This window comes from Anopheles arabiensis, chromosome 2 (assembly GCF_016920715.1).
Source record: "Anopheles arabiensis isolate DONGOLA chromosome 2, AaraD3, whole genome shotgun sequence".
In the NCBI taxonomy this organism is placed as follows: Eukaryota; Metazoa; Arthropoda; class Insecta; order Diptera; family Culicidae; genus Anopheles; species Anopheles arabiensis.
Genome location: NC_053517.1, coordinates 75,590,195 through 75,616,967, shown reverse-complemented (window position 1 = coordinate 75,616,967; position 26,773 = coordinate 75,590,195). Strand labels below are relative to the sequence as shown.

The window sequence follows — 26,773 nt, the reverse complement described above, 5'->3', positions numbered from 1 at the left end:
AGCAAATAATTACTCCATAATATTGATTTCTCACATAATTTATTTGTTAAATTACTTACAGGAAACTCATTTCTGTTGCTTATTTCTGTTGCATTTCATAAAAAGTTATGATAAGAAAATAATAATTGAGTTGTTATGAGGTCATTTACAGCGTTAACACAAATACGAGTTTCATCTTTCAAATCATCTTTAGGATTTTGGAAAAATGTTGACACATTTTACAAAATAATGGATTTTTCTGGCACTATGTAACGGAATGGTCCCATTTAACTTTTAAACCCTTTTTAAAAGACCAGATAACATTTCACAATAACATAAATAACGTAATTACTGTAAAATTATCGTATGGAGCGCCTTTTAGTATACTACCACCACTATAGGTACGTTTACCCTGTCCGCATCAAAAGTTGAAGGAGTTAATTTCCAAATTTCGCAAGAGACATCTTTTCTGCAGCGCACTGTAACGGTGCTGCCACCGGAGACCAGCGACAAGCGCCCAATGTGGCTCTCCATTCGGAGGCAGTTAAGCTTTCGACAGGTTAAAGCAATAGCAGCAGGTGTTAATAGCAAGCACTATCATTGTGCGATCGTGCGATGCAAACCCAGAAACCCCCGAAAAAGGGGGGAAACTACTCCATCACGCTCCCAACACAATGCTCCTCGCACACGGCACTTACCGTAAACGTTCAGGCGGGCCTTGTGCGAGGCGGTGCCCATGCTGTTGGACGCGACGCAGGTGTACAGCCCGCCGTCGTCGCTGTGCACGTGGCTGATGTTGAGGTGCGTCGTTACGTGACTGTTGATGTCGAGAAACTGATCCATCGTGTAACGGTGCAGTGACGAGACGTCGAGGATGGGCTGGTAGTCGAGCAGCCAGACAAACTGCGGTGGGGGCGACCCGGCCGCCGAGCATTTCAGCGAGATGTACGCCGAGGCGCGCACATTCTGCTCCACAAAGCCATAGCTTATCTCCGGTGGGCTTTCTGGTGGGATGGGATGGGATGGGCGAGCGAGTGATACGGGAGCAAAAAAGGGACCGATAAAACTTTCGCCTGCTCGTAGGGCCCGGCACACCAATACATACCTCCGAGTTTCAATTCCGAGCTGCCCTGAGCGCTGCTGCGTGCATTCGACACAATGCACTGATAAATTCCTTGATCCTTCTTGCTTACCCTATCAATTTTTAGTGTGTTTGCCGACAGCAGACTCATGCTGGTGGACGAGGCAAAGTGGTAAAGAGTAAAAACGTCAAAATGATGATAAGCATAGAGGGAGCGATGGGAGAAAAATAGCTCAACAAAGGGAGTAGTAAAAAGTAAAAGAAGAAGACGAGTAGATAGAGATTTGTGAAGATCCGACGCGTCCTTGGTTGGGACGGACCGGAGGCGCGCGCATTCTTGTACCTGCGTTCCGAGCGACCGTTAGCAAACAGCTCCTGTCCGTTGTGAAACCATTCGATTTTGTTCACTTCGCTGCCGTAGATGGAGCAGTTCAGCAGGGCCGAATTGCCCGAGTTGATAATCTGGATCTGGGGATGTATGTGCGCCACCAGCTCGTTGCTGATCGTGAGATGGATCTCCAGCTTCTGCTCGCCGAACTGATTGAATGCTTTGCATATCTGCACGTGAGAAGTTGAATTGAAAACGGACGTTTGCTGGTTAGGTTACCGGTTATACATGGTGGGGCAATGTTGCTGTGCTTCTTGTGCTACTGATTGCATTAAACCATGCACCGACCGTGAATGGAATGTTTATAAGCATATTTTCAGCGAGCAAATATTTCTAACAATGGCCAAAGGTTTTTCTAATAAAGTATCAGCTATTCGAATAGTTCAGTCCTTTTCATTATATATGTGACATCTGGAGGGGTAAGTTATTTTAACGGGATAAGGAAAGCAGTTAATTCCAGAATTTAAGTGGAGAATATTGGGGTACATGAAACTAGATGTGTTCAATAAAACCTTGAACCCTTACATTAGTATACACCCTGGTACAGAGCTGTACAGAGCTGTAGAGCAACGGGTCACATTAACAAGAATTGGAAATAAACCAAAAAGTATAACCGGAATTAAAAATCATAGAAACGATAACAACCTGGCCAATGAAATGGGCAGGAAAAAGTAAATAAGCATGAATAGTTTTTGATAGAAACTGAATCCAGTATAAAAAGTTGTCTTATCATGAATCATGAATTATCATGAATAAGAACTGTACGTACAATTGGTACCAAAATACTAAATAGGTACAAAACCATCCGTTACATAACCGATACATTAGACACATAACCGGATCGGGCACTCTGTGACCTATTGTTACAGAGGATGCAGCGGGTGCGCTAGGTCGGAATCAAATCCGACCCGCCGGTGCAACGTGTTCGGGTCGACTCGACTGATGAGTAGGTGCAAGAAAGCATAAGCGACTCCGATCCGTTGGTGCAGCGAGTTCGGGTGGGGTCGGGTCGGATTGAACGTACCTTGACTCTACCCGACCCGAACTCGTTGCACCTACGGGCCGGAGTCGCTTATGCTTTTTTGCACCTACCGAAGTCGTTGCACCTACTTGTAACTTTCGGGTCAACCCGAACGACTCCGCGTCACTTATGGATGACTCCGACCCGATAGGATCGCATCGACCCGTCCATCACTACTATATACCAAAATCAAATATCATACGCCATGGTTTTTGCATATGCCTTCATAGAATCGACTGCAAAACCCTGTAACCGGGCTAAATTAACCAGTTTGAAATAAATAAATAAAAACAAAGATAACACTACTTAGATACCATCCGGAAATAACGTAGCGCAAACAATAGGTAAAAGTTGTAGGAATGTTTCAACTAGTGATTCAAAAATGCTACATTAGAAGAGTCCGTAAGATCTATTATTTACGTAACTGTTTGATTCTTGTTACCTAACTATTTTTAAGTTGTTGGAACTTTATATTTTTGAGTGAGAATTCATTCGTGATGAGTATACCTGCAATGATTATAACTACACTCTTTCTACAGAGATAACGTTTTAGCTGACCGATTACAGCTGGTTATAACAATAATGACTAAAAACTAACAGCCTGAGAATTTGGTAATTACTATGTATTTTACATTGTATTGTAAAAAAAACATTTAAAAATTATTGAGACTCTTTATTCCAGTAATGGGAAAAACAAATCCTATGATTTGTGATAAGGCAGAAGCAGTTTCGAAACTATTTAGCGAGTGTTGAACGATTTGTAGCGAGTATGTATATATAAGATAAGCGCGAGCAAATTTATTTAGATTTAAGCTTACTTAGTAAGACCAATTGTGCGTTATTGAAAGTATTGGCCGGATTGTTTATGTATTGCTGATTATTAAACATTAGAAGTAGGATATTATTATAAACGAAAATGCCATTCTGTAATGTCAGTTAACGTTAACAATGTAAAAAGTGTCTCAATCGCTGTAAAAGCGTGAATAGTCTTTTACCAATCAAAAAAAGATGTGCATTCACTGAGGTAAAACAAATCTTTTAGCTTACTGACTATTGAACCGTTTCTAGCGAATTCATATTATTGTAACTTATTTTTCATTTCGTTCGAATTCGTTGTTTTAATACATTTAAAAAAACTGGTCCTTTGTTGACTATTCTTCCAATGAAATACATACAATTCCAATTAACATAATATCATTTTTATCACCTTTGGAAAACGGTAACACCTTTAATAGCAGAAATGTTACAATGGAAATTTGTGCAGAATGGGGACATATCAATTAATAGAAAACACATTAAATAAAACCACTCATCAGAAATGATTCGCACCCAACAGCACACGTAACCAACCCGCGCGTGCTATCAATCATTCCAATCGTACCGGAAATACTGTAGTTGATAGTGCTGTTGTGAGTTCACATTCATTATAAAATCGCCTGATAAACGGGATAAAAGCAGCAAGGAGTGGGGGAAAGCGGTAAGAGCGTATCGATGACCATTCGGACACTGTATTAGCTGAAGCTGGACCTGAAGGGGATGGGGAGTTGAGTGCGGGAAAGTTGGAACATGGAAAGCGCAGAGCAGGATAATGGAAGTACAACAATTAGCCGGTTGTGAATGCACCGACCCACCGTCGGATATCACCGGATGGGATCGATGCAAACAAACACATCATGCACAATGCAAAAGCGAGCGCGGCAGCGGGGGAAAAAAAATAATTGAACTAGAAGCAGGCCCTGAGCTGGAGTGGATTAGTCGCTGTTTCCAACGTTTGTTTTGCACTTTCGTTCATTTACGTTTGCGTTCTACGTCTCGATGGCCTTTGCATCGATGGCTGTGGCGCACCCGCACGGTTGTGCATTCTTGTACGCCACGGTTCGATGAATCGTTATGTTCTGGTCAGTTCCGATCACCTTTGCATGGCTCGCTCTCATGTGTGTGTATGTGTGTGTGTGTTTGTGAAATCTATTATACGTAAATAATTACCCATCTTCCGGCATCTCGTTCGTCGACGTTGCGGATGAATAGCAGCGACTGCGATGGCACGATCCGCTGCGAGGACGGCACGGTATATAACGATCCAGTGTCCGAGATGCGAAACCAGCTACCAGGGGAGCGTAAGAGCGTCGCGATCAGGAATGTCCCACCGGTCGGCAGGTCGGTGCGATGTCACCGTGAAGCGTGCGGGCGTCGGGATGCAACAGAAAGCAAACCGTGATGATAGTTAATAGGAAGCGGCATCCCGTGCCCAGGGTGCACACGGTTTTCGGTCGTAGCGAAGGACCGTGGGAATGGGCGTGGGAAAGGATACAGAAACATCATCGACATCGGTCACATCATCCCGATGGTCGGCAAATGGCGGGAGAAGACAAATAAATCAAACCATGTGCATAATTAATGTTCAATCAATTCGATTTAAATTAGTTTACGCTCTGATAATTCGGTATCGAGCACCGATGAAGGCAGCGATAGTACAACAATACCGCGCCGAACCCGCGGTAACCAACACATTCGCGTGTGGACAACACAGAGATAGAGAGAGAGAGAAGGAGAAAATGAGAGAAAGCTTCGATATATAGGTAGAAAGTCTGACCAGCCCCAGGAGACTCTCTCTCATCTGTTTCCCGATCGAATCTCATCTCGATGTTATGCCCCATCCTAATGGATTGCATGGCCGCGATCCGTTCCTCCCAGACCGTACTTCAAACCTGTTCATCCTCCCCATCCTTCCCAAAAGTGGCTCCTGATTGCATTACAGAAACGTTCACATTTGAGTGGTTTATTTCCCGCATGCCGAACTTCGGACAGCATTAACCCGATAAGGCTATGCGGGTGATAGATTGTGCGTGTTTGCCGTGCGGTAATTATTTCGACCGCTTCGGATTAGCGCCAAAGGTCCGAGTGAATTTGCGGTGTGCCCGGTGCTCGGTCGTGATTAAATTTTATTTCTAATTCATCTCGATGCACGGCGATGCGGGCCAGGTGAGCGCCTGTTGAAATTAATTTCGACTGTGGGCGCGGCCCCATCCCCAAACTCGACACTGTATGGATGTAAAATCGTAAAAACTGAGAATGGAATACAGATGAAACCAAAAAAAACTGTATTGAATGCACCTAATTAAAGGTGAAAACCACTGCAACACTCAAAATTGTCAAATTAACAAATGCAAATTAGTATTTCGGCAACTGTAATCGAGTGGAATTTTGCATACAATGTGTTGATGCCGGAGATACACTCGCGCAACCCTAGTTAATTTGAAACTCTCGACGGCAGCTGAGAAATATTATTGACGCAATAATTTCTACGCTTGTTTTTTGCATTCATTGCTTTTGAAATGCAACTAAAGTTACGGTGGCAAGTGTGCTAAAATTACAATTCATGAAGAGGTTAAGTGAAAATTGGCTACAACATGTTTAATGCTGAAGATGTTTAAGCATCATTACCTAATACTAACGCACTAAGAGCACTTGCCTTTCCTACCAAATATTGTAACAATCAAATCAAGCAAAGCTTATGCTAATTGCCCAAATATATGTTAGTGCACCTTTCGCGGTTTCACATTGGCTTGAAATTTAGAAAATCAATAATGCTGAAAACGATTTTTTCCTAATGGTGATAAATAATGTTACTCGCGTTAATTTTTTAATATTGAAGTGAGACTTTTTAGTATACTGAATGTCACTCAAAAATGTATCCAGTTTATTAGCCTTTTTTGTTCCATACATTTCAGTGCATAAAAACAGGATATTGCTGGATGTAATAGTTACCCATCTCATGTTAGCTTGATGTTAAAAAGAAGGAAAATAATCATAAATCATCGTTTGGCTGTCAGAATGAATATTGAGCTAGTGAAAATGGTTTGATATCATTGAAATCTGACTTGAAAAACCTTGTAAGACAATTTTCTCTTAACAGATTCGCCAAGCATGAAGTATGAGGTATGGCCGGTATCGTGGTACAGTCGTCATTTTGTACGACTCACCAACATGCCCGTCATGGGTTCAAGCCTCGAATAAACTGTGCCCCGGTTCCGGTTGATAGCATTGACTTCAATTTTAATTGATTTTACTTACTTTATGTTTGACATGTGTGTTTTATTCTAAGAGTTAAATTGTCTTCGGCTACACAATACGCTTCATACTGCCATGCACTACGTACTATCCACCCCTTGAATAAAACATTTCTAGGAAACAAAAATGAACGCATATGTAGCTTTAAAAATTATAATTTTTTAAATAAAAACAACCACATACCTGGATAAGAAACAACGAAGTGATAACACCCCACGAGCTATAAAGATTAGCGTGTCGGACCAACCGTACCCCGGGGAACCCTCGGGCAACATCAAACGGCCGGGTGAGATTGATCAGGGGGATGCTTTAATCGCTTTCAACCAGTGCCCTCGAGCGATTTATACCACCGAGAGGTGGTCACAGGACGCTGTGCCGGAGTAGATCTCACGGCAACGATCAAAGTGTATCAAAATTGCAGTATCCATCAATGGATCATAAATGAATTTATTATGAATCCTGCCAAGGGGTCCTCGAGAAAAGGGACCAGTTGACACCCCCGGTTGCTTTCTCTGTGTTTCACTCTCTGCCTCTCTCTCTCTCTCTCTTTCGCCAGTCTACGCTCGCGGTCGAATGGTGAAAACATAAATTTCCCATTTACTGTCGGGGAACGGGTCGAGCCAACGGTTGGGCGGCCGTTTCCCGCCCCGATGCTGGAGACTGTGGTCGAGAGCTTGTGGTACAAAATTTGCTACGATACATACAGCGTTCGCGCCTGTTTGCCGAAAGGGACGATGAAGGGTGAAGGAGAAGGGCTGTATGCCGGGCTATCAAAGTTAATGGGATGAAAATACTTACGAGAAGCTGGGAACGGGATTTCCCTGGACATTGCATGGTAACTGCACACTGGCTCCCTTGCCGGCCTTGAGCTCGCTCACTGACTTCTGGCTAGTGGATGGCGCCATGTTTGGAATGTTATCTGTATGTGTGCAAGTGTGTGTGGGTGTGTCCGTGCGCCAGTAGTGTATTGTTCAGCAAAGAGGATCAAAGAAGGGGAAGGCAGGTTGATTTAGGCAGAGAGCGATGGCGTAATTGTATTAGAACTTTCGATACTCGGTCACTCGGAGCAACCGAGCTGCATCGTACGCTATCGCACGTTCCGGTGAGTTTCTATGGAAAAGGCGTACCTTTCAGGGTGAGCAGGATGGCTTCGCTTGTTTTGCGCTCGCCCGTCAGCGTGTCGACCGTTACGCATGAGAACCGCTTCAATCTGTCCTCCTCATTGACGTTCCGTATGCACAGCTCTCCGCCGGGCGTTGTGACAACATACCGAGTGCCTGTGATGGAAGAAAGGAAGGAGTGCGTGAGACACGGACTCCGTTGTGTTCGGGCGTCTGCCGTACGGGCCGCAATGTAACGTAACAACAACTCGCCTCTCCCACTGGTACGAGTTCGTACGGCTGGACAGGTTGTGCTGCTGCTGCTGGAGGCTACTCACCGATGTCGGACCGGCCGGGAAGAAGCATTTCCTTCTCGCCGAACCATGACGACACATGGACGAATTCCCGCACGTGCGACGAGACGAAGCACTTCAGGAAGGCGGTGTTGCCGAGCGTCACATCGGTGCTCTCCACCTTTACCTCGTACGGTTGCCGTACCACTGCAGCAGCATCGTGCCCCAAACGTGTGAGAGTGTTTTGGTGAGCGATGCGAAAGGAGAAGAAAAAGAAAAACAGGATTCACCGAAAAGGAAAACAAAGTTCCAGCTCAGCAGTGTAGTGGGTAATGTCGAACCGGTCCAAGAATGTCGTTGTCGTCGTCATACGTCAGCGTGTCGCCGTCAGGGCGTGCTTGGCTGAGAAGAGCGGGAGACTTACCTGCCCGTACCCGGATGTCGTGGCTGAGCAATACGTAGTAGGAGTAGCTGATCCTGCACCGATAAGTCGTATCGTGCACGTCCGTGCGAAAGAGATGCCCGGCGAACGGAGGGAAGTAGAGCGTTCCATTTGGCAACGCTTGCCTGGGTAGCGGTAACCGGCAAAAGGTAAGATAGAGCACAGGCGACGGGTTATAAGATGTTGACTCTATCCTTCGATGAAGCCCGGATGCCATCCTTTAGCTATATACGGGCTTGCATGTATTGTCAATATTGGCGATATCGATACATGCAAATGTAAATTTGCTACAATACAAATCTTCCTGCTGTCAAGATACTAACGAACCGAGGGAGAGGTGAACGGAATCCAATGTTGAATTTTGGGCGAATGATACATCACATGCCAACAACCGAACGGTATCACCGCTGCTGGACATGTTTTCGCTGGAAAATAGATTCTTTTAGATAGATTCTTCCCTTCCATCATCCTTACAGCGCTTTTCGACGAAATGAAGCGGATGTAACAATACAAGATCGAGGTCAATTTGGAGATGCAATTTTACATTTGCAGAACAGCAAATCGCAAATCCATTCTGCAGAAAATGTAGTGCAAATGGTATCAAATGATGAACATCGATTGAAAATTGTTCCTCTCAGTTGTTTGAGATGTCTTTTTTTTTTCCTTTGTTCATTCTAATGCATGAAAGCACTTGAAATAATATGTATTGTAGTTGTAAGATGTTGTAGTTTGGTGTTCGATTGGTTAACTATTACATTCCTGGAGAAAGTAGGAAAAGCGATTTTACAGCGGACAAGCTTTTGTGACAAAGTTGACAAATCATTAGGTATTTTATCGCTGTCATGGCCAACCGCCTAGTAATTTGTTCTTTGCACGAAACAACTACTTAACATTGATGAAAGACAAGAACAAATTGGATGATGGTACTCTTTCTGGTGTTTTTTGTTTAATAGAGTTTGACAAAGAGAGACATCTCCTTTTATAGTGAGGCATCGGCGAACCTCCATGGGATTGAGTATGTCTTGTAAGATAGTGACTGGTAAATTGATTTCCTTAGGAAACAAATATATCTAAGGAGACTTTAAAGCAACTTAAACTGTAACTCACTACCGTGGTGCATTAAGGAAAAAAAACTGTGCCATTTAGACCTTAAATCACTCTAACGCTTCATGGACGCTTCATGTAATAAAGAGCTGTACAACATGCAATGAGTGATTTCATCATAAAGTTAAGTATTAAATTAACCATTAGTCAAGTTCGATAGCAATAATGCGGCATATTCTCAGAAACCACACGAAAGGTGCACGTCACTAGAGATCTGATTGATTCCTGAACCTGAACATTATAACTTTCAATCTTCCTTAGCCTTCCTTATGTCTCCATTGCCCGTCGGTTACTTTATCAACCGTTCCCAGTAACAGTATCTTGTTGTGACCGGATGCCAATCAAAGCACTGCACGAAATGCTACCAAAGATCCTTCAACCAGTACCTAGTACTTTATCATTCCCGATGGCTTCACTAGCGGCCGGATCTTCCTAATACCCTGGGTATGTGCGTTCTCTCCTACATACATATATGTATGTGCTGGCGTTGCATGTGGCGAAGAAGTGTTCCATTCGGCACGGACCACGTACCCGGCGTATGTAGTCTTGAAGACCCCTTGCTACCAGACGCACGCACGTAATCCCAATAAATATTGCATCAAGACACTCTGATAACTTTACGGAAGATTGAACAGGTACATAATGCGTCGTATATACGTACACTCCCCCGTGTTGCTTCGTGTTTCGCATCGTACAAGGTTCATGCGAATATCTGCTCGCCCGGTGCACGCACATAATCAAGTGTACTATCATGTGAAGTGAACATAAAGAGTGGCATCTTTCGCCCGCGCGCGCGTCTGCCGAGATTGCGTTTGCAACGCATTAATGCGGCATATTCTTCTGTTTCGGTGGTTTCAGTGGAATTTCCTGCACGCTTCTCGTGCGTGTTGCGGGCGTACGGTGCAAGGTGGAATGTGAGTTCGAGGTGTGGGTGAGTTTGCTTTGTGATGCGGGACGAGTTTTCGAATAAACTTCGGTTTACATGTTAGTTTCTTTGCGGTTTCCCAGGGTGGGGGGGCGAACGACCAAAATACGCCGAGTCAGTGGATGAAGCGTGCGAACGCCAGAGCGTCGTCAGTTGAAAAAGGTCGCAACCGCAAATCGTGACTTTGGTTGTCTTCTAAACTTTTCCAAACACCAGAACACCAAAGAAACGCCCCGCCGCACTGTGTCGAGAAAGAAATTGAAGGTTCTGCGCATCGCCATCTCCCAGGGCGGGGTGGAACCGCGGTTGTATGCTTACGTGCCGTGGCTTTAGTTTATTTCTCCGTTGCGCCTTTCATCTTTAATTAATAATTCACGTATCAAACAGTACAGCCGCAGAACAGGAACAGAAGAAGTAGTTTTGCCGACAAACTTCACCTTTGCGCCTAACCCCCCCGCCGTGCGTCGTCGTGGACGCCGTCGTCATGTGCTCTAAACAAGCACCACATAGCTACCTTGGACGATAATCTCGTGTTTGATATGTGATCTGCAAAGTTTTCCACTTACCTCAGCCCCGGTACGCTGCTCACCAGGCTGCCGTCCTTCAGTATCCATTGGATGATCATTTGCGGACCACCGTAGGCCTGGCAGACGAGCTGCGAGTTGCCGGTGTCGTTGCTGAACAGTACGCTCGACGGAAGCTCGTGCAGAAAGTTGGGCATCTGAAGATTTTCCGACGACAGCGCCTGCCCCGCCTGCTCGATGAGTACCGCCAACGCTAGGTACTGGACGAAACCTGCAGGCCCGTCGGGGCACCATCGGGCGGATAAATGGATACGGGGTATGATTTATGAGGTTGTGCGCTAGTTTATTAGTGGATTTATTGCTGTTCGTAACAAATTTGTCTATCCCTAATAAGAATACACCTCTGTCGGATATGGGAACTGGGTAGTTTGACTGTAACGGTGGTACTTTGGCCATTTTTCTTGCGCACTAAGTACGCATGCAAAAGCGAAACAATAACAATCGTTACTTACCGGGTAAGCGGGATAGTGTTGCTCTTGCCACTTCCATAATTCCTAGGCGTTGCTGAAAATTGGAAGATGGATCATTGTTAGTAAAACTTACGCCATTAAACAAGACCTGTGCTCTACAGGGTGAACATTAGAAGGTGACAATTGGTGGATAAGATTATCTAATTGTTCATTTGTACATTGCGCATTGCCTATGGTATATTTTGAGCGGTTCGGTGGCTTATTCGATAGATACGACTGTTGTTACAAAAACGGTAATCGCAATCGAAGCTATTCGAAATATGATTAGCTGTTTCCAGCAATTCTGCCATCGGCCAAGACACTGTTTGATTTCAGTCTGTGAAAGGTATGTAATAGTGGAGATATTCAATTACTTTACAGTGGTTGATTTTCAAAGTCAGATAAACTATATTCATTTGAAAATATTCGTTTTTTTAACATGGGAAAATGAAAACTACGCCTGTTTTGTGTACAGGAATTTATCCCAACTGAGATATTACTCTTGCGAACACATCATCACAAGACATGTTTAAACGAGTTTTTTGGGTAGCAAATAGAGGGCTTTATTGCCTTTGCCGAATAGCAAAATCTTCAATATCTTAATGTGTGGCGAGTTTCCGCATGACTTGTACTAGGTTGATCTAGGTTCTGGGAAGGACACAACACAACTCTTAGCAAAAGATTGGACACGTGAATGTTTCTAGGCGTGAGCAATACCCAGTCGTTCCTCCGTGAATCCTTCACAAGTATATTTGTACTAAGAGCAAATACAGTTTCCATAAGGTTTATGTGATATACATACATTTTAATGGTGAAAAACGGAAAATCCGACAAAAATAAAAAAAACACCGTTTTTTTAAAGATAGCATATTTCAACCCTTAATTTTCTTCAATGATGTTTCGTGATTGCTCATTATTATTTTCAAGACATTTCTACTTGTCTCTTCTTCATCCTCAGTACAATCTGGAAAGTGGTTTTGGAATTTTAATTCAAGGATTTTTAAATACGATTTTTTATTTTTTTATTTTTCAATAAAATAAGACCTTTTGTATGGAGTTTGACAGTTGGAGGTTGAAATCATGTAAACACTTCATACAAAACCACACATAAAACTAGCCTGCAATTTTCAGTCTAGATTATTCTAGTCTCAACGCTAGAATTAGATTCGAGTTCATGCTCGAAAAAATGGCAAAACAAGGTGTTGTTGACATTTACCCCAAGGTGCATTACAGAGATCAAGTGGTGGAATCTAGAATCAAAATGTATGTAGTCCAGGTGGTTTCATAGCATTTTTTATAACCAATTTTGAACATCACTTTTTTATAGGACGGGTGAAAGTTTGTGCTCAAACAAGCTTTCTGGAGGCTTGACAAATACACAAAACACTCTTAACATCTTCATTCAGAAGTGTTAAACCAGCCTTCTAAATTCATAAGCCCACCTGTATACTATACCCACTTTGATAGCTTCTCGAAAACTGTTATACAATGCAAACAGCTGACAGGCTGAAATTTCAGCCTACGAACTTAAAACGGAAAGGGCCCCTATTTCAGAATAAGTACAAAATACAGTCATTATCCGATATACGCTATCGTACGGGACCGAGTGCAATAGCGTATCTCGAGTTTTCGCATATACCGGATTCCTATGGAATAATAGTTTACACTACCGGTTCGAGGGTTGAAATATATCACCTCAGAGTTTTGCATTAAAGTTTTTTGTTATAAAACAGGTATCTTTTGCACAAATTTAATGCAAAATGCACAAAGAACATTAAGGAAACTCAAAAAGATCATAAAATATTACACGTAATTAAAATATTTGCAAAAACCACATGGAGCTGTCAAATTTAGAGGAATCGCGTACTGCGAATTCGCGTACATCGAGTATCGCGTACTGCCAATGGCCCATTCTGCAATCCGTTGCTCTACAAAAAAAATGATGTGCAAAATGTGTCATTTACATTGTTTTACCTCTATCCCCCTCTCCACACGCGACGATTGAATCAAAACATGGAAAAACGAACAAAAGCACAGCCCGAGTCTCACTCGGGCAAAACACTGAATGGGTTAATAAATAGGGGTGACAATTCTATTTCATCCTTTATCCACAATTATCGGCACTGGGCACTGGTTTAAAACTAGTAGTTTAGTTGTGCATTTGACCTGTAGTTTTTGACTTTTAACTTTTTTTCATGCAAACAATCAAATTGCGTATCAATTCCGTATTGAAGAACATTATTTTTTGTTGATTTGATTTGATAATTATATTTTATTGATAATTGGATTTTGATAATTAGTAATTTTGTTGTTAATCATTTGCTGTGTTTACTTGTCTTCTTTGCCGCAACAACCGTTGTCGTTCAAGGGTCTATAATCCAGGTTTGCCTGTACCAATAATGGGTTGGACCATCATTCACTTATTGTATCTCAGTCGTCAGTTCTACGTATGAGGGGCGCGGAATTTGAATCCTTTGTTTTCTGTACAGTTGTTAAAATTGGTGCTTTATTAAGTGCACGATACAGTACGTTCACTAATAACTGTTCGCATTTAGGAAAGTAAGGAAAAATACCTTAATGTTCGCCGCCCATGGTTGATTAATTGAGTATTGAATCTTCCTTTTATTGCTTACACTTTCATGCAATTTCATTGTGCTTTTCATGGCCTTAATGACACTCCGGTTTGGCCGCACAATTGATGTAGCAGTTGCAAAGAAGTTCAGCGTACTCTGTGGTAACGCAAACAAAACATGGCGTTCAACTTCGTTGTAGTTTTTTGTTTAGTTTTGATTAGTAACATTGACAACAGCTTATGGAGGGACTGTATAGAGACGGCAGCAATTCCAGAACTAATTTAGGTTCGGAGTTAATAATAGCAGCAAATAGTTCTGATTCATTTCTACGGATATTATGGGTTTATGATTTATTTTTGGAGAATTTGGGTCCGATAGTGAGAACAGTTCCAGGGCTATAGATTTGGGGTCTGTTTCAAATAAAGGTATATGGTTTAGGGAACGATGGAGGTTCGAGATCGGTTTCATAGCAGGTTTCTTTGAATTAAGTCCTCCGATAAAGAAACACATAGGATTTGCGTTAAGTAGCCATGAGGTCAAAGTAACACTTGAAAGAGTAAGCGTTTTATTTAATGTGTTTTGCATATATATTTTTCTTTGAATTTTTTAATACGTTAACGTTAAACAATTTTAAAAACGATATTTGATGCAATTTCATACATAAAATAATTCATCTCATTATGAAGTTTAATATAAAACACTAATGAAGATAGAAACAAAACAATCTCGTTGTACATTATTGTGAATAAAGTTGGAGCGTTCGTTAACCCTAAGCGATGTATGGATGTTTAGTTCTATCATTAAATAATTCAACTATTAAATTTAACCTTCTCTGCATGTGTATATAATTTTGCAATCGTTACCAACATTATATCAACCTGCAAATCATATTATTTTAATCGCAAAACTTAATTTTCGTTATTAAACTCTCGATTGCCCTAGGTCTGACGATCAGATCAGGACGTTGTTGAGTCGCGCATTTATCGACTATACCACAATACCAACTCATCCTTCCTGAGCCAAATTACTAATGTCCAAAAACATGTCCAATTATTAATCGCCATCGCCATGATAACATATTTGCGTTACGTATATTCTAGCACACTAAGCGCATCTGGAAAATTGATAACATATTTTACCACCCCACCTACATTCGGTTCTAGTGTGAGTTCCGAGCTGGCGCTTATCTAGCGTCACGATAAAACAAAATATACTATTACAACATATAACTATCCCGTGTGCGTTCGTAGCCCAGCAAACGACGGTGGTGCAAATGTTACGACTGCGTCGCAACGACGACTATCACACCAACCACTACATTTCAACCCAGCACATACAGTTTCGCACTGGCGCTTGCTGGCTTGCTTGCTGTGCCACGGTCCATGTCCTTCGTGAGATGTATTACGATAATCATGAATGTTTAAATTCGAAATGGCACCCGGCACCGATGCTCACCGATGCTGCTACGCCATGTACGAGTGTGTATGTGTGTATTCTAACGTGTTGCCCGCGGGGCAAAAATCCTCACCCTCACCCCGTACACTCCGGTGCGTACCGATGCACGAGCGTAGTTCTTAATCAACCAAATGACAAATTACCACCCGTGGTGTTTCGTTACAATCCACTTGCGTTAGCTGTTGATAATTCATGGCGAGTGTGGCATGCCCCCGTTCGCCGGGTGCACCCTCGTGGACCGAGGGTTCGGTGGTCGCGACAGCAAAGGGACAAGAAATTCGAGTGTCAAAGACAGCGTACGTTAAAATGGCACTGTACTGGCGTGTCGCAGCCCTCGTAGGCAATCAGGCCGGCGCGCGACGGCGTGAGCGAAGAAAACAATAGCGTCCCACGACTGGTTTGCGAGTAGCGCAACCACAAAAGCCCCCGAGGGTAGAACGGGCACGGTTGTGGCTTGCTGCTGCTGTGCAAAACATACATTACGGGATGCATTTTGGGATGCACAACTGGGGAAAACATAAAACGTGCATAAAAACAAAAACTACAATCACAAAAAAGAAAAGCACGAACGAACATGATACCTGCGGCTCCCGTACGTCCGAGCGACGGCTTTGGCCGGCTAGGATCTGAGAGGATCCTTTGTGAGGCGAGCGTTTGTGTTTGTGGTTTGGCTGCGAGTGAAAACTTCGAGATGGCGATGGGAAAAGTTGGAGTACAAATGGTTTTTTGATTCACAAAAATTTATTCTCCTTCACGTGCCGCAGCACCATCCATCCGAACCGGCAGAACGATGTGTTAAAGGCTTGCCCTTGGAAAACTTTTGTTTCACTGTCTCCCTTTTCATGAGGAACTTCTTCATATGGCGATTACTTTTCAACCGAGCAGCCCGCAAGCCGTCGTGTTAGATAGGAGTAGAGTTTGCTGCAAACCATTGCGAGTGGATTGAATGCAGATTTTGAATGGGAGTAGTCGACTTGTTTTTTTATGGTTTTTGCTTGGGAAGTTACGCGAAGCTTGATGTTGCAATGTCGCATAGACGCTTCTGTATTCCTCGTGCACACACACACTCAATCACAAAGGGGTTGGCAGAACGCTCCTCTAGCTCGACTTCCCTTTAAGCATCTTTTGCACTGCACACTCTGCCATCCGTCATTCAGCGCATTCGAAAGAACGCCTCGAGCGATTGTCAATGGAAGGGCTCGAGTGGATGTGCAGATGTCAAACAAAGAAGCATCCAAGAAGCTGGCCGGGGCGAAGAGTTCCCCCGCCTCGTCGAGACTGCCGCGACCCGTGTCAAGTGGGAAGCGGCTTCGTTGAAGCCGGTAAGCTTACTCCTAACGACGATGATTTTATACGCATGCACACATCAACAAACTGCATATCAACAACTGCTGCAACCACCGACGCTGTGTTGCTGTGGAATGATAATACCGAGCATTGACAATCATTCCGCACCCCTCTTCAATCAGCAGTCAACCGTTTGGAGAAAAATAATGGAATGTTCGTGCGAGCGCCACTGTCACCGCGCGGAGACTCACATTCCGTTGAGGATGAAAACGAAAAAGAAAAAAGAAAAGAAGAATAACGGCTGGTGGTCGGTGGCCGTTATGAGAATAGCATTATGTGTATCGTTATACGTCTCATTAATACTTAATCACAGTACAGTGGTGCAACTGGGACCGGCCGTTTGGTCGAGTGAGCTTGAAATATGAGGATGTCGATGTATCTTTAGTGCTTCCTGCGTTCAAAACGCCACCGTTATCAATTTAAAGGACCAAGCAAGTGGCACAACTTTTGGAAGGGACAACAGTGTTTGTGGAATAATTAAAGGTTTTAAGTTGGATAACTATGGTGTAGAAGGCTGATATAGGAACGATAAGTTGGTATACATTTATCTATTGAAATGCATAACTTATTTTGGAATCGTAATATAAAATACAAAATAAAAAATCCTCTTTATGCATTGTATTAATTAAATAACTGCTACTAATACATACTCTTAAAAATAGTTGAACTTCTTCTTGAGTTTATTCGCTACATTTGTGAAATGATGCTTCAACACGTTGACGTTGCCCGATTCTGTGGAACACGAATTTGGATCTGTAGGAACCTTTTCGAGGCGATAGCTATTTAAATGCCTTACCTCAGCAGTCGAAAACTTTTTAGGTAATCAAATCATCAAATCAAATCAAAACGTCAAATATCAAATATCACATATCAAGTAAAGTAGCATGCGATACTTTAATTAAATCTACAGCAACCAGACTTTAGTTTATCTTCTCTATACAAAATTTCGTATCTCACTTCCTCCACTCTTAAACACTTATTGTCGAATTGAATAAATGTTTTTATTCTTTTCTTTTGGCTCAACAACCGTTGTCGGTCAAGGCCTGCCAAAATTTTTTTTTATTACATATGCGAATATTGAACTCTAGTTCGACCATACTGATTGGTCCGTCATTGCACATTACGGTAATTAAAGTTGAAAGATACTACGGTATAAAATTGCATTCTAAAAGATCTTCAGTAATTTGTATACGAATAGATTCTTCCCATGCGAATCCAGCATAAAACATCTGGCCATGAAATTTTGAACATGTTTCAGTTTCAATTGTGGTTCGTGGCGTGAAAAAATGTGGTCTGCGAATGAGTTGATTTTTGTTAAAAGAAATGCTCGAAAAGTAATAACTACACATATTTTTTAATTGTTTTCGCACAATCAAGATTAAAATTCCAACAGTCATGTCTTTAAAATAGGTAAATGTATTTTCAAACACAAGTGGATCGTGGTCCTTAAAAGGTTAAAGAGCACTGATTTAGATCACGAAATGAACATCAAGAAGAGGGAGACATGATCGTTTTGGGATGTTATTGTGAAATCAATGGGAAACTTAGGAAATAGACAATCTTGCAAGGGCTAAGAGGAAACACTCACATACACACTTTCCAAATATTTAGCATAATGACACCAAATTACAGTTCAGTAATCCAATACAGTCTGTTCTCGAGTTACACGGTTCTCGACTCACGCCGATTCGGAGATACGCGGTTGTCTAAATTTAACATATCAAATCAAATGTTAAATCAGTACAATTTGCTTCAAGAATTGTCCAATGCAGTTTAAATTGCCTTGATTCTAAAAAAAAAAATAATCCATCTAAAAAACAATCTCTCGTTACGAATCGTATCAAATAAATGATAAAGCAAAATAGTATAAAAGAACCAAATTTAATCAAAACTACCGAGTAATCAAATCAAAAACTTTTTAACGTTTTCAAGACCATACAATATACAAGACTAAATTCGCCAACAAAATACTATTGTGAATGAAAAGTAAGAGAAAATCACTATTTGTCACACATTATTAGTCATTAATCACACTGTTTTTTAACTATATGTTCTTATAATTCAAGTTATATTCAGTTTATACTAGTAAACGTGGATTGAAATGTTTCTACAAACGACCAGGCGTATCCATGCGGAATTTAAAAGAGATGGAGACGCCTAGTAGAAGACCATTTGAACTGATCTATGCAACCGAGGACGACTATGACACGCACGATAACGATGCCACGTTCGATTAAACCACTTGACAAGAACAACATTAAGATAATATTCTCAAACTCCGAAAACCCTATGAACATTATAAAATAGCTTTTAACAATACTCTTGAATTAAAAAAAAATGCATGATGAATATTTTTTACTATGTTATAGATTTCAGTCACAAACTGTTAGCAAATCTCACGTTACTTTGAATAATGCTCTCTCCCAATCCCAATGACTTTTTTATGTAGTTTAATATTTGTTAGTGCTGTCCAAGTTATAATTTTAGATCTTAACATTTATATTTAATTGTATTACCTTCTACAGTGTTACTAGTGTAAACTAGTTAAAAATATCACTTTTTTGTTAAATGCAAGTTTGTACAACCATAAAGTTTAACAAAAAAAAACTATTTTGTAAACACAATCTCCACTTGATTGCTTCGAGTGCTTTCTATACTAACAAACTAGTTAAGTCATTTAGTCATTCAACAGGTCGCACACAAAGCAATCATTCTCATCGTACGTCCGATTTGATTAGCACTGTTTCTCGTTTCGTTTGGCATCCGGTGATCTGCGCACTGCGAAAAAAAAAGGTCCGTTTTTTCGGCTCTTGCGGCAACAGAAAAAGGTCCAGAAAAAATGCCATAAATCTAAATCGGAAAAGTTGTACCGTTGGCAGTAGAAATGTGACCGTGTTCAGTGTATTTGTGGAATGTCTTCTGACGTTTGGCATCATTTACGCTGGAGCTGTAGAAAGATGGAACTCGTCGAGAGCAATATGTTGCTGGGTTATGGTCAACTGATGTTATCACTGTGCATGAAATTGAATATTCATCTATTGCGTTTTTGTCGCGCTTCTCTTTCAAGTGGCCATGAATGAACACATAGCACTCATAGAGGGTTTTTCAACATGTGCCCAACAAAAAGTTACGAATACGAATAATATTTTTGTATGGGTAGCCACATAGCGTATAAGACCGTCTTTTTTGTAAGCATTTGGTTTACATTTTTGCATTATTCCTTTGATTTCGCGTAAGAACTGCCAAATTACTGTAGTTTTCATTGCTATTATATTCATTGTAGTTATAATCATTGCTAGGACAGTCCCGTGTTACAGTCGTCCATTTGTACGGCCTAATAACGTGTCCTTCATGGGTTCACACTCCATATGGAGCGTCCACCAGTAGCAAGGGTTGACTATCCGGCTACGTTTTACTGAATAAGTCTCGAAAGCCTGTATAAGCCGGCATGTTCGCGTAGGACGTTACGCCAAATAAAAGAAGTTTATCATCGCTAATGTTTTATAACATAATTTATTTATAGCCATGCTGTATGAACAATAGAACAATGTAACACCGTTATACCAAGTCAGAACTGTTTGAAAATTATAAATGTGCATTGTAATTTAGCTACCACCACACGATATCTGATTTATTTAATCACACAAAGGTGATGGTTGTGTGATTGAATTACTATTCCCATAATTTAATGAAGGACAACTGGCTTATTATTTTCTTAAAGGCACTTTAGACGGTAGCAACGCAATCAGCAATGCAATTGGTAACGCCGAATTGCAACCTCTGAAGATATGTAACTTTGATAACGCTTCACGGATTTGTGTCCAATCGATTAGAACGAATTGACAATTTAACAAATAAAAAAGAGCTCTTTTGTGTGTTTAAGGTACGCGATCAACATTACTTACCAAATTACAGGGTTTCGAATCATATAACCCAAGAAACATTTCTTATAGCTTTTACACTTAAACATGTCTAAAGAATGCTTTACTATGAGTGTACTAAGCCTTATAGTTTTAACATGTATTTTGAAGATGCTTAACAGTCTTAAACCGTTAAACCTTTAAAACGTTCTGAAGGCGATTATAATACTGACTTATAAGACTTATAAGATGCCTGACTTATAACCTTCCAGTAAACGTATTCTTATAGCATGTTTTAAGACTCGTTATTTGAGACTGGGACATCAAGATCAACTGATATTATTAAATGCTTATTAAGTCTTGAATGAAGGGAATTTGGAACAAACTATACAGTCTGTATCTGAGATACGCTATTAGCGCAAATTGTGAAGAAGCGGTTTTCAGCCATTATATATTTAAGTTTCTTTTCCTTTTGCTTGCAGTGGGTGGTTATTATTCAAATTCTAAACAATTTTTGTTTTTTTTTAATCATGTTATTATTAACTGATATTGTATCAAATCAATATTTAATTTGTGCAACGAACAGTCAAATTAAGCAATCCTCGATTGTGTAAATCTGCATATACCAGGATCTGCATAACTCGGACACTACCTATACGTGGAGAGTTTTAAAACTTGTTAGTCTGCACAAGTGCTTATTAAAGCTATGTGATGTTTAAAACTATCTTAGCCACACATATAGCACTACAAATCGACTGAACTTGTGAATATTGTGTATCCAAAATGTGTCAGCCATGTTGATGTTTAGATAAACCAATTCATAATTTACAAGACAAATAGAAAAAATAGCAATTTTCCAAAAGTTTTTCCCGTCATGTTTATTATGCCACATCACTGAAAAAGCTTTTTGTGCAAATTGAGGGTGTTTCAATGAAAACTGCTTCAATGATTAAGTTGCTTATTATTGAGGCGCTTTGATATTTTTTAAATTGTTGTAATGTATTTTAACACTGAAAATTTCTTGGCATGGATTTCTGCACATACGCGAGCGATTTTAGTATCAGAAAAAAAACAAAAATTACAGTAATAAAACTGATAAAATCAGTTAAGACAACTTAATAATTCTCAAATAATTATTAACCATTATTATGACTTCATAATCATTACTTCATTTCCGTCTCAAGAACATATCTATAGAAACAAGCTGTAATTTTGATAATTTATTTACGCCTCACATCTTAAAAGTCTAGAAATGTTTTTAACAAGTAGTCTTAACAGTGTTCTGTAGATGGGCCCTATCAGTCTTAAGAGAGTTTTATTATAGTCTTATTAGGTCATACAAGACATTCAAATGAAAAAGGAAGGCCTAATGGAATAACCGTAACAACAACGTTAAAACTATGATAAGATTTAAAATGTTACTTTTAATGGGAATAGTTCAATCATTTAGGGGAATGTTACAAATCGGTAGAGGAATGTTGCAAGCAAGCTGCAGAAGATTGCAATCATATGCAATCATTTGCAATCGGCTTGGGGAATTTTGCAAGCATACTGTGGAGCTGTCATCAGACTGTGGGTGCCGCTGTTACAGCTCCAGTGAAATGAAATGAGATTGATATTTGTTGTTTTTTTGCTATATTTCATTAAATATTAATTAGAATAGCGTACAGCAAAAGAAAGGAATCAATTCCCCATCTTTTAAGATTATAAAACATATCGGAATAATAAATTAAATGCATTCCCTTGTGATTTCCCGCTGGGTTCACGGTGAAAAAATAATGTTCAGTGGGGAATCACACGGAAATGCATTTAATTCTTCCAATATGTTAAATAATTGTAACGAAAATTGAAAATTTATTTAAACATTTAATTTTTAATTGTAATATTAATTGAAATTTCACGTTCACCTTCACGCAAGGTCTAAATCGACCTTACGGTATCGAAGCTTGCGTGGTACTTTTTAGTATATAGTTTTGCGAACTTCGTAAACGCCGCTTTTGAGCTGTTTTGGAATCCGCACTATAGTCATGAAAAGCACAACATTTGAAATGTAACTGTTCTGCAGTATGGTTTCAAGGTGCTGACACAATATTTTTAAGGGCTGATCATCATTATGTTAGTGTACGTGTCCAAACAATTTAATAACATGTTAGCGTGTTCCTTTCGCTATGAAAGTCTTCCAAGTATTGACGCATTTTATTTTAATCTGCAAAAGTTTGCACTTGGAACAGCTGATTAAAATAGCTGGTTTATCTGTAACTAGAAAGGATGGAATCCAACCACGACCGATCTTGTAGCAGCTGCCGCCTTTATCCAAACATTAGTGGGGATCTGTGCCACAGAACACGTACATCGTTTTATATCTTTAAAAGCTTAACCGAACCTGCTCGAATTAACGCCTTAACCAAAGTGTGCGACTCACCTTAATTGATGTGTAAAAGCATTGTAAAACACCACAATAACTACAAGTCCTTTCGAACGGTCTACACAACCACCCATTCACATCCGTTCGTTGTACACATTACGGCAAATTAAACTCTCCGAGATGAAGGAGATAAAAAACACCCACTGCACTGATACGCATATGACAACTGATTCACTTCATTTCCGTTTTCCTGCCTGCATTTACCACGAACGGGCTCGTTTTTCTCCCTAACCAGCTTCCGATCCATGTACGCACATAGCTGGTAGAAAGAAGAAGAAAAAAACACGCACAATCACACTTACTACACACACACGCACACACGCTTGGTGAGAATTCCAATTCCACTGTACGGTTGGCGTCCCTCAAACACTCCGCATACGCGGCCCCGCCACTCCTATTATGCTATTTCATTATCATAATCATTTTGTACTCATCAGCGCTGCACCGTGAAATGAAGAACTCGTGTATGCATTATTATCTCATCACTTTATTACACTCCAGTTGCACTGTTGCACCTGCAGTAGTGCCGCACGTGCTGTAGAGTTCTCGTTTTACCCACTCGTTTCATTTTTCTTTTTCTTTTTTGTAGCACCATCCTCGCACACGTACACCATGTGCAGCGAGTCGTGCTCGCCATTTTTATGTCACCGAGGGAAAAGCGAATTAAAAGGAAAAAAGTATAAAAAAACAGGAGGATGACGGGAGATGAAAAACAAATGTAGAAACAAAAAAACCGGAGAAAAAAACTCATGCTGAGCGGAGGAATCAAAAGGAAGCGACTGCCACATCACGGCGTGCAGAGGCGAAGAGTCGGGTAGCAGCACGAGCAGAAGGCAAAAGGATATAAATGAGACCAATTATCCTTTCCCGGCTTTTCCGACCATTTCTACTCTCTCTCTCTCTTCCCTCCGCTGCACAATCCATTCATTTGACGTGTGTCTGTGCGTGTGTGTGCTTGTTCCGTTGTTATTGTTGTCCCATATTTTCCATTTATCACTCGCTTCTCGCTAATCTTTCCGCCCGTAGGATCGTCCCGAGTGTGTGTGTGTGTGTGTAGGCCAACGCGCGGCCGGTTGTTTTGCATTCAATTGCTTCCGGATACAATGTTTTCCCTCTTCTTTTTTCTCCATTTTCTGTCGCCTGTTCTCTAGCTGCATCACGCGGGTTCGTTGTTGTTGTGTGCCGTTTGTGAGTGTGTGTGTGTGTTTTTTTTAATCTCTTACTCACTTATTTGTCACGTCACAGCTTCCAACGTACGCGCGCTCGGTCGTACTCAGAATGAACAGCGTTTCATATTTTGCTGTACTCTTTTTGTTTCGTTTGCACCTTCCGGTCCTACTGGCGCTGCGATACGATGAACGCAATAAAAGTAGTTTTTGTGTGCCCAACCCCAGTCAAAGCCTCCCCAACCGGTACCGGGAAATGCCGCTGGTGGTGGTTGGAATCGCTTTCACTTTTCACACAACTTTCACAGCCGACTCCACGCTCCCGCGGGGAAGCGGGACATTTTCCTTTCACGTCGAACTACCCAAAGCCCAATGCACCGTTGCACCGATTCGAATGAACTAACAACGGACTTGATATCGCACCACTTGGCGGGTTGGTGATATCGGACGACGCCTGCGATAATACTGGACCGGCCACTAGCCAAATCCGATCTGAATTTTGTAACGAGCGCACGGGCTATAGATACTGTGTATGTGTGTGAGAGTATTGTGTCCTCCTAGTCGCTTGCCACCTTCATATAATACCCCGTATGTATCCACTTATGTACTGGCTGGCTACAGTTTTGGGGCCGGTGGACCTCTGGTGGACCGAGAAGTGTGTTGTGCTGTGCCGAGCACTGCAATTCACATAATTATTCAAAAGTACGAAACCGAAGAGCAATAAAATCATCATCTCTCGCTCGAGTATCATCCCGACTGTCCCGACTCCCGTGCCCCGAGCTGCAGTCCCAGCGGTCCTCCTCGGTCCGGGACTGTTCCGGGGAAGGACTAGCGTACACACTCGAGAAACTGTTGAGCAAACACATGGACTCAACTCGTCGCTCGCTGCACACTTCATCGCCACCAGCCAGTGCGTTGCTCCTGCTTGCCTCCTCCTGAGTGCTTGCGTGTGTATATGTGTGTATTTGTGTGACTCGGAAGGGGATGAGAGAAGGTCGACGCAGGCACAAAAGGTGGACAATTATTTCCTCCCCACACTAGCATCGGGGTATGTGTAACTGTGGCAGTGGTGCCATCGAGTTGAACAGTGTCAGGAGTGCGCATCATGTGCTTCGCTACCTTCCGTAACCGGGCATTCTATTTCCATACACGCACCGGAAGTGGAAATTTAAACGGGAAAAAATAACCATTTCACTAGCTCATCCTAAATTTTGAACGCTTTGCGTGAAGCTGGGCGATACATTTCAGCGAACTCTTCCGCACTCCCCACAAAAATTAACAATACTTATCACTTCTGCGAGCGGCTGCTATATGTGTGTCACCGCTCTTTGCACATGTTTAACGATGCGTATCAATCTCGTTTTCTCGCCCATATATGCGTATGTAGGTGTGCCTGCAAAGGACGGCGCACGGTGGTGGAGCCCTTAAAGGACGGGCAGACAGGCAGGCTTGCGGTATGACGAGATACAAACAGTTGCGATGATGATACAGAGCCATGCCTTCTAACACGGTCGTCCCTCCCAATACATAGGTACGATCCTACGTACTGTTGTCTGAAGCTGAAATCACGACCGTCGGGGCAGGAAGGGTTTAAGGGGTTTTCGGGGTGGAAATAATAAAATCAGAGTGATAGCCGTGGCAGATCCGGCCTGTGCAGCGGGCAGTGCGGCGCGATGGCGGCAATGCAAAGTGATAATGTACCTTTTCAGCAAAAAGGATGAATGCTCCACCGGTACTACGGCTTCGGAAGCTCGGCAGGGCCGGGTGGCCCGGCACGAAGTGCGCTTTTAACGGCGACTGGCACCAGCCGCTTAATGCTGGCGATGATGGTGAAGTTGAAATGACAGGCAGAAAGAAGGTACCGAGCACAGACACCGTCCTTGTGCGGTGAAGGATGCACACATCGTCACTCACTCACTTTCACTGCTGCCGTCTCGCACTGTATGTGTTTGAGAAATTAAGCCGGTGCTTAGCAATCCTTCCCCGCGCAATCCACGTCCTACCATTACCACTGCGTCCCTGGAGTGAGTACTTCACGTACTTCAGTAGAATTAAAAACACTTTCCCAACAACGTCCAACTGCCAACTCAAGGCATGCTTGATGTGCGCATCAGCTTAGCTCGATATTCACTCCTTCATTTCACACACACACACACAAACACTCACTTTATCCCAGCCAATGTTTCCACCGCGGGTGAACCAACAATTCCCGCGCTGCAATTGCGCCCAGAGACCTGGCGTACACCAACAACGGTACACGTCCTCGCGCTACGAACGCCAACCGCCAACTATATCATTTCAAATAGAATCATATCCTCTCCAGCGCAAGAATCCTTTCGGAATGATACATGATATATAAACAAATTTCCATCATGTGTCTGTGTACGAGCCGACCCTGCCGTTCCATCCTGCCGACCACCCCACGCAGGGGGCGGCAAAATCCTCCTTCACTTCAGGCGGAGCGCGCACGCGTTTATACCCATGCCGTGCCATGTCTCATATGGGTTTAT

General features: G+C 41.9%; 1 protein-coding gene across 2 annotated transcripts in view; it reads right to left on the bottom strand.

Moving 5' to 3' along the window:
• The window catches only part of LOC120894746 (Down syndrome cell adhesion molecule-like protein Dscam2), a 49,119-nt gene extending 22,546 nt beyond the window's left edge, over positions 1-26,573 (bottom strand). For both annotated transcript variants that reach the window (XM_040297529.1, XM_040297530.1), the window contains exons 1-12: positions 26,430-26,573; positions 23,095-23,356; positions 11,441-11,492; positions 10,971-11,199; positions 8,358-8,500; positions 7,979-8,140; positions 7,668-7,817; positions 7,339-7,459; positions 4,456-4,573; positions 1,404-1,618; positions 1,085-1,212; positions 678-983 (exon numbers count right to left, since the gene is read on the bottom strand). In XM_040297529.1, the coding sequence (XP_040153463.1) occupies positions 678-983; positions 1,085-1,212; positions 1,404-1,618; positions 4,456-4,573; positions 7,339-7,459; positions 7,668-7,817; positions 7,979-8,140; positions 8,358-8,500; positions 10,971-11,199; positions 11,441-11,477 (1,609 nt within the window). In that variant the 5' untranslated portion in view covers positions 11,478-11,492; positions 23,095-23,356; positions 26,430-26,573. The remainder of the gene's footprint in view (positions 1-677; positions 984-1,084; positions 1,213-1,403; positions 1,619-4,455; positions 4,574-7,338; positions 7,460-7,667; positions 7,818-7,978; positions 8,141-8,357; positions 8,501-10,970; positions 11,200-11,440; positions 11,493-23,094; positions 23,357-26,429) is intronic.
• Between the last annotated feature and the right edge of the window lie 200 nt (positions 26,574-26,773).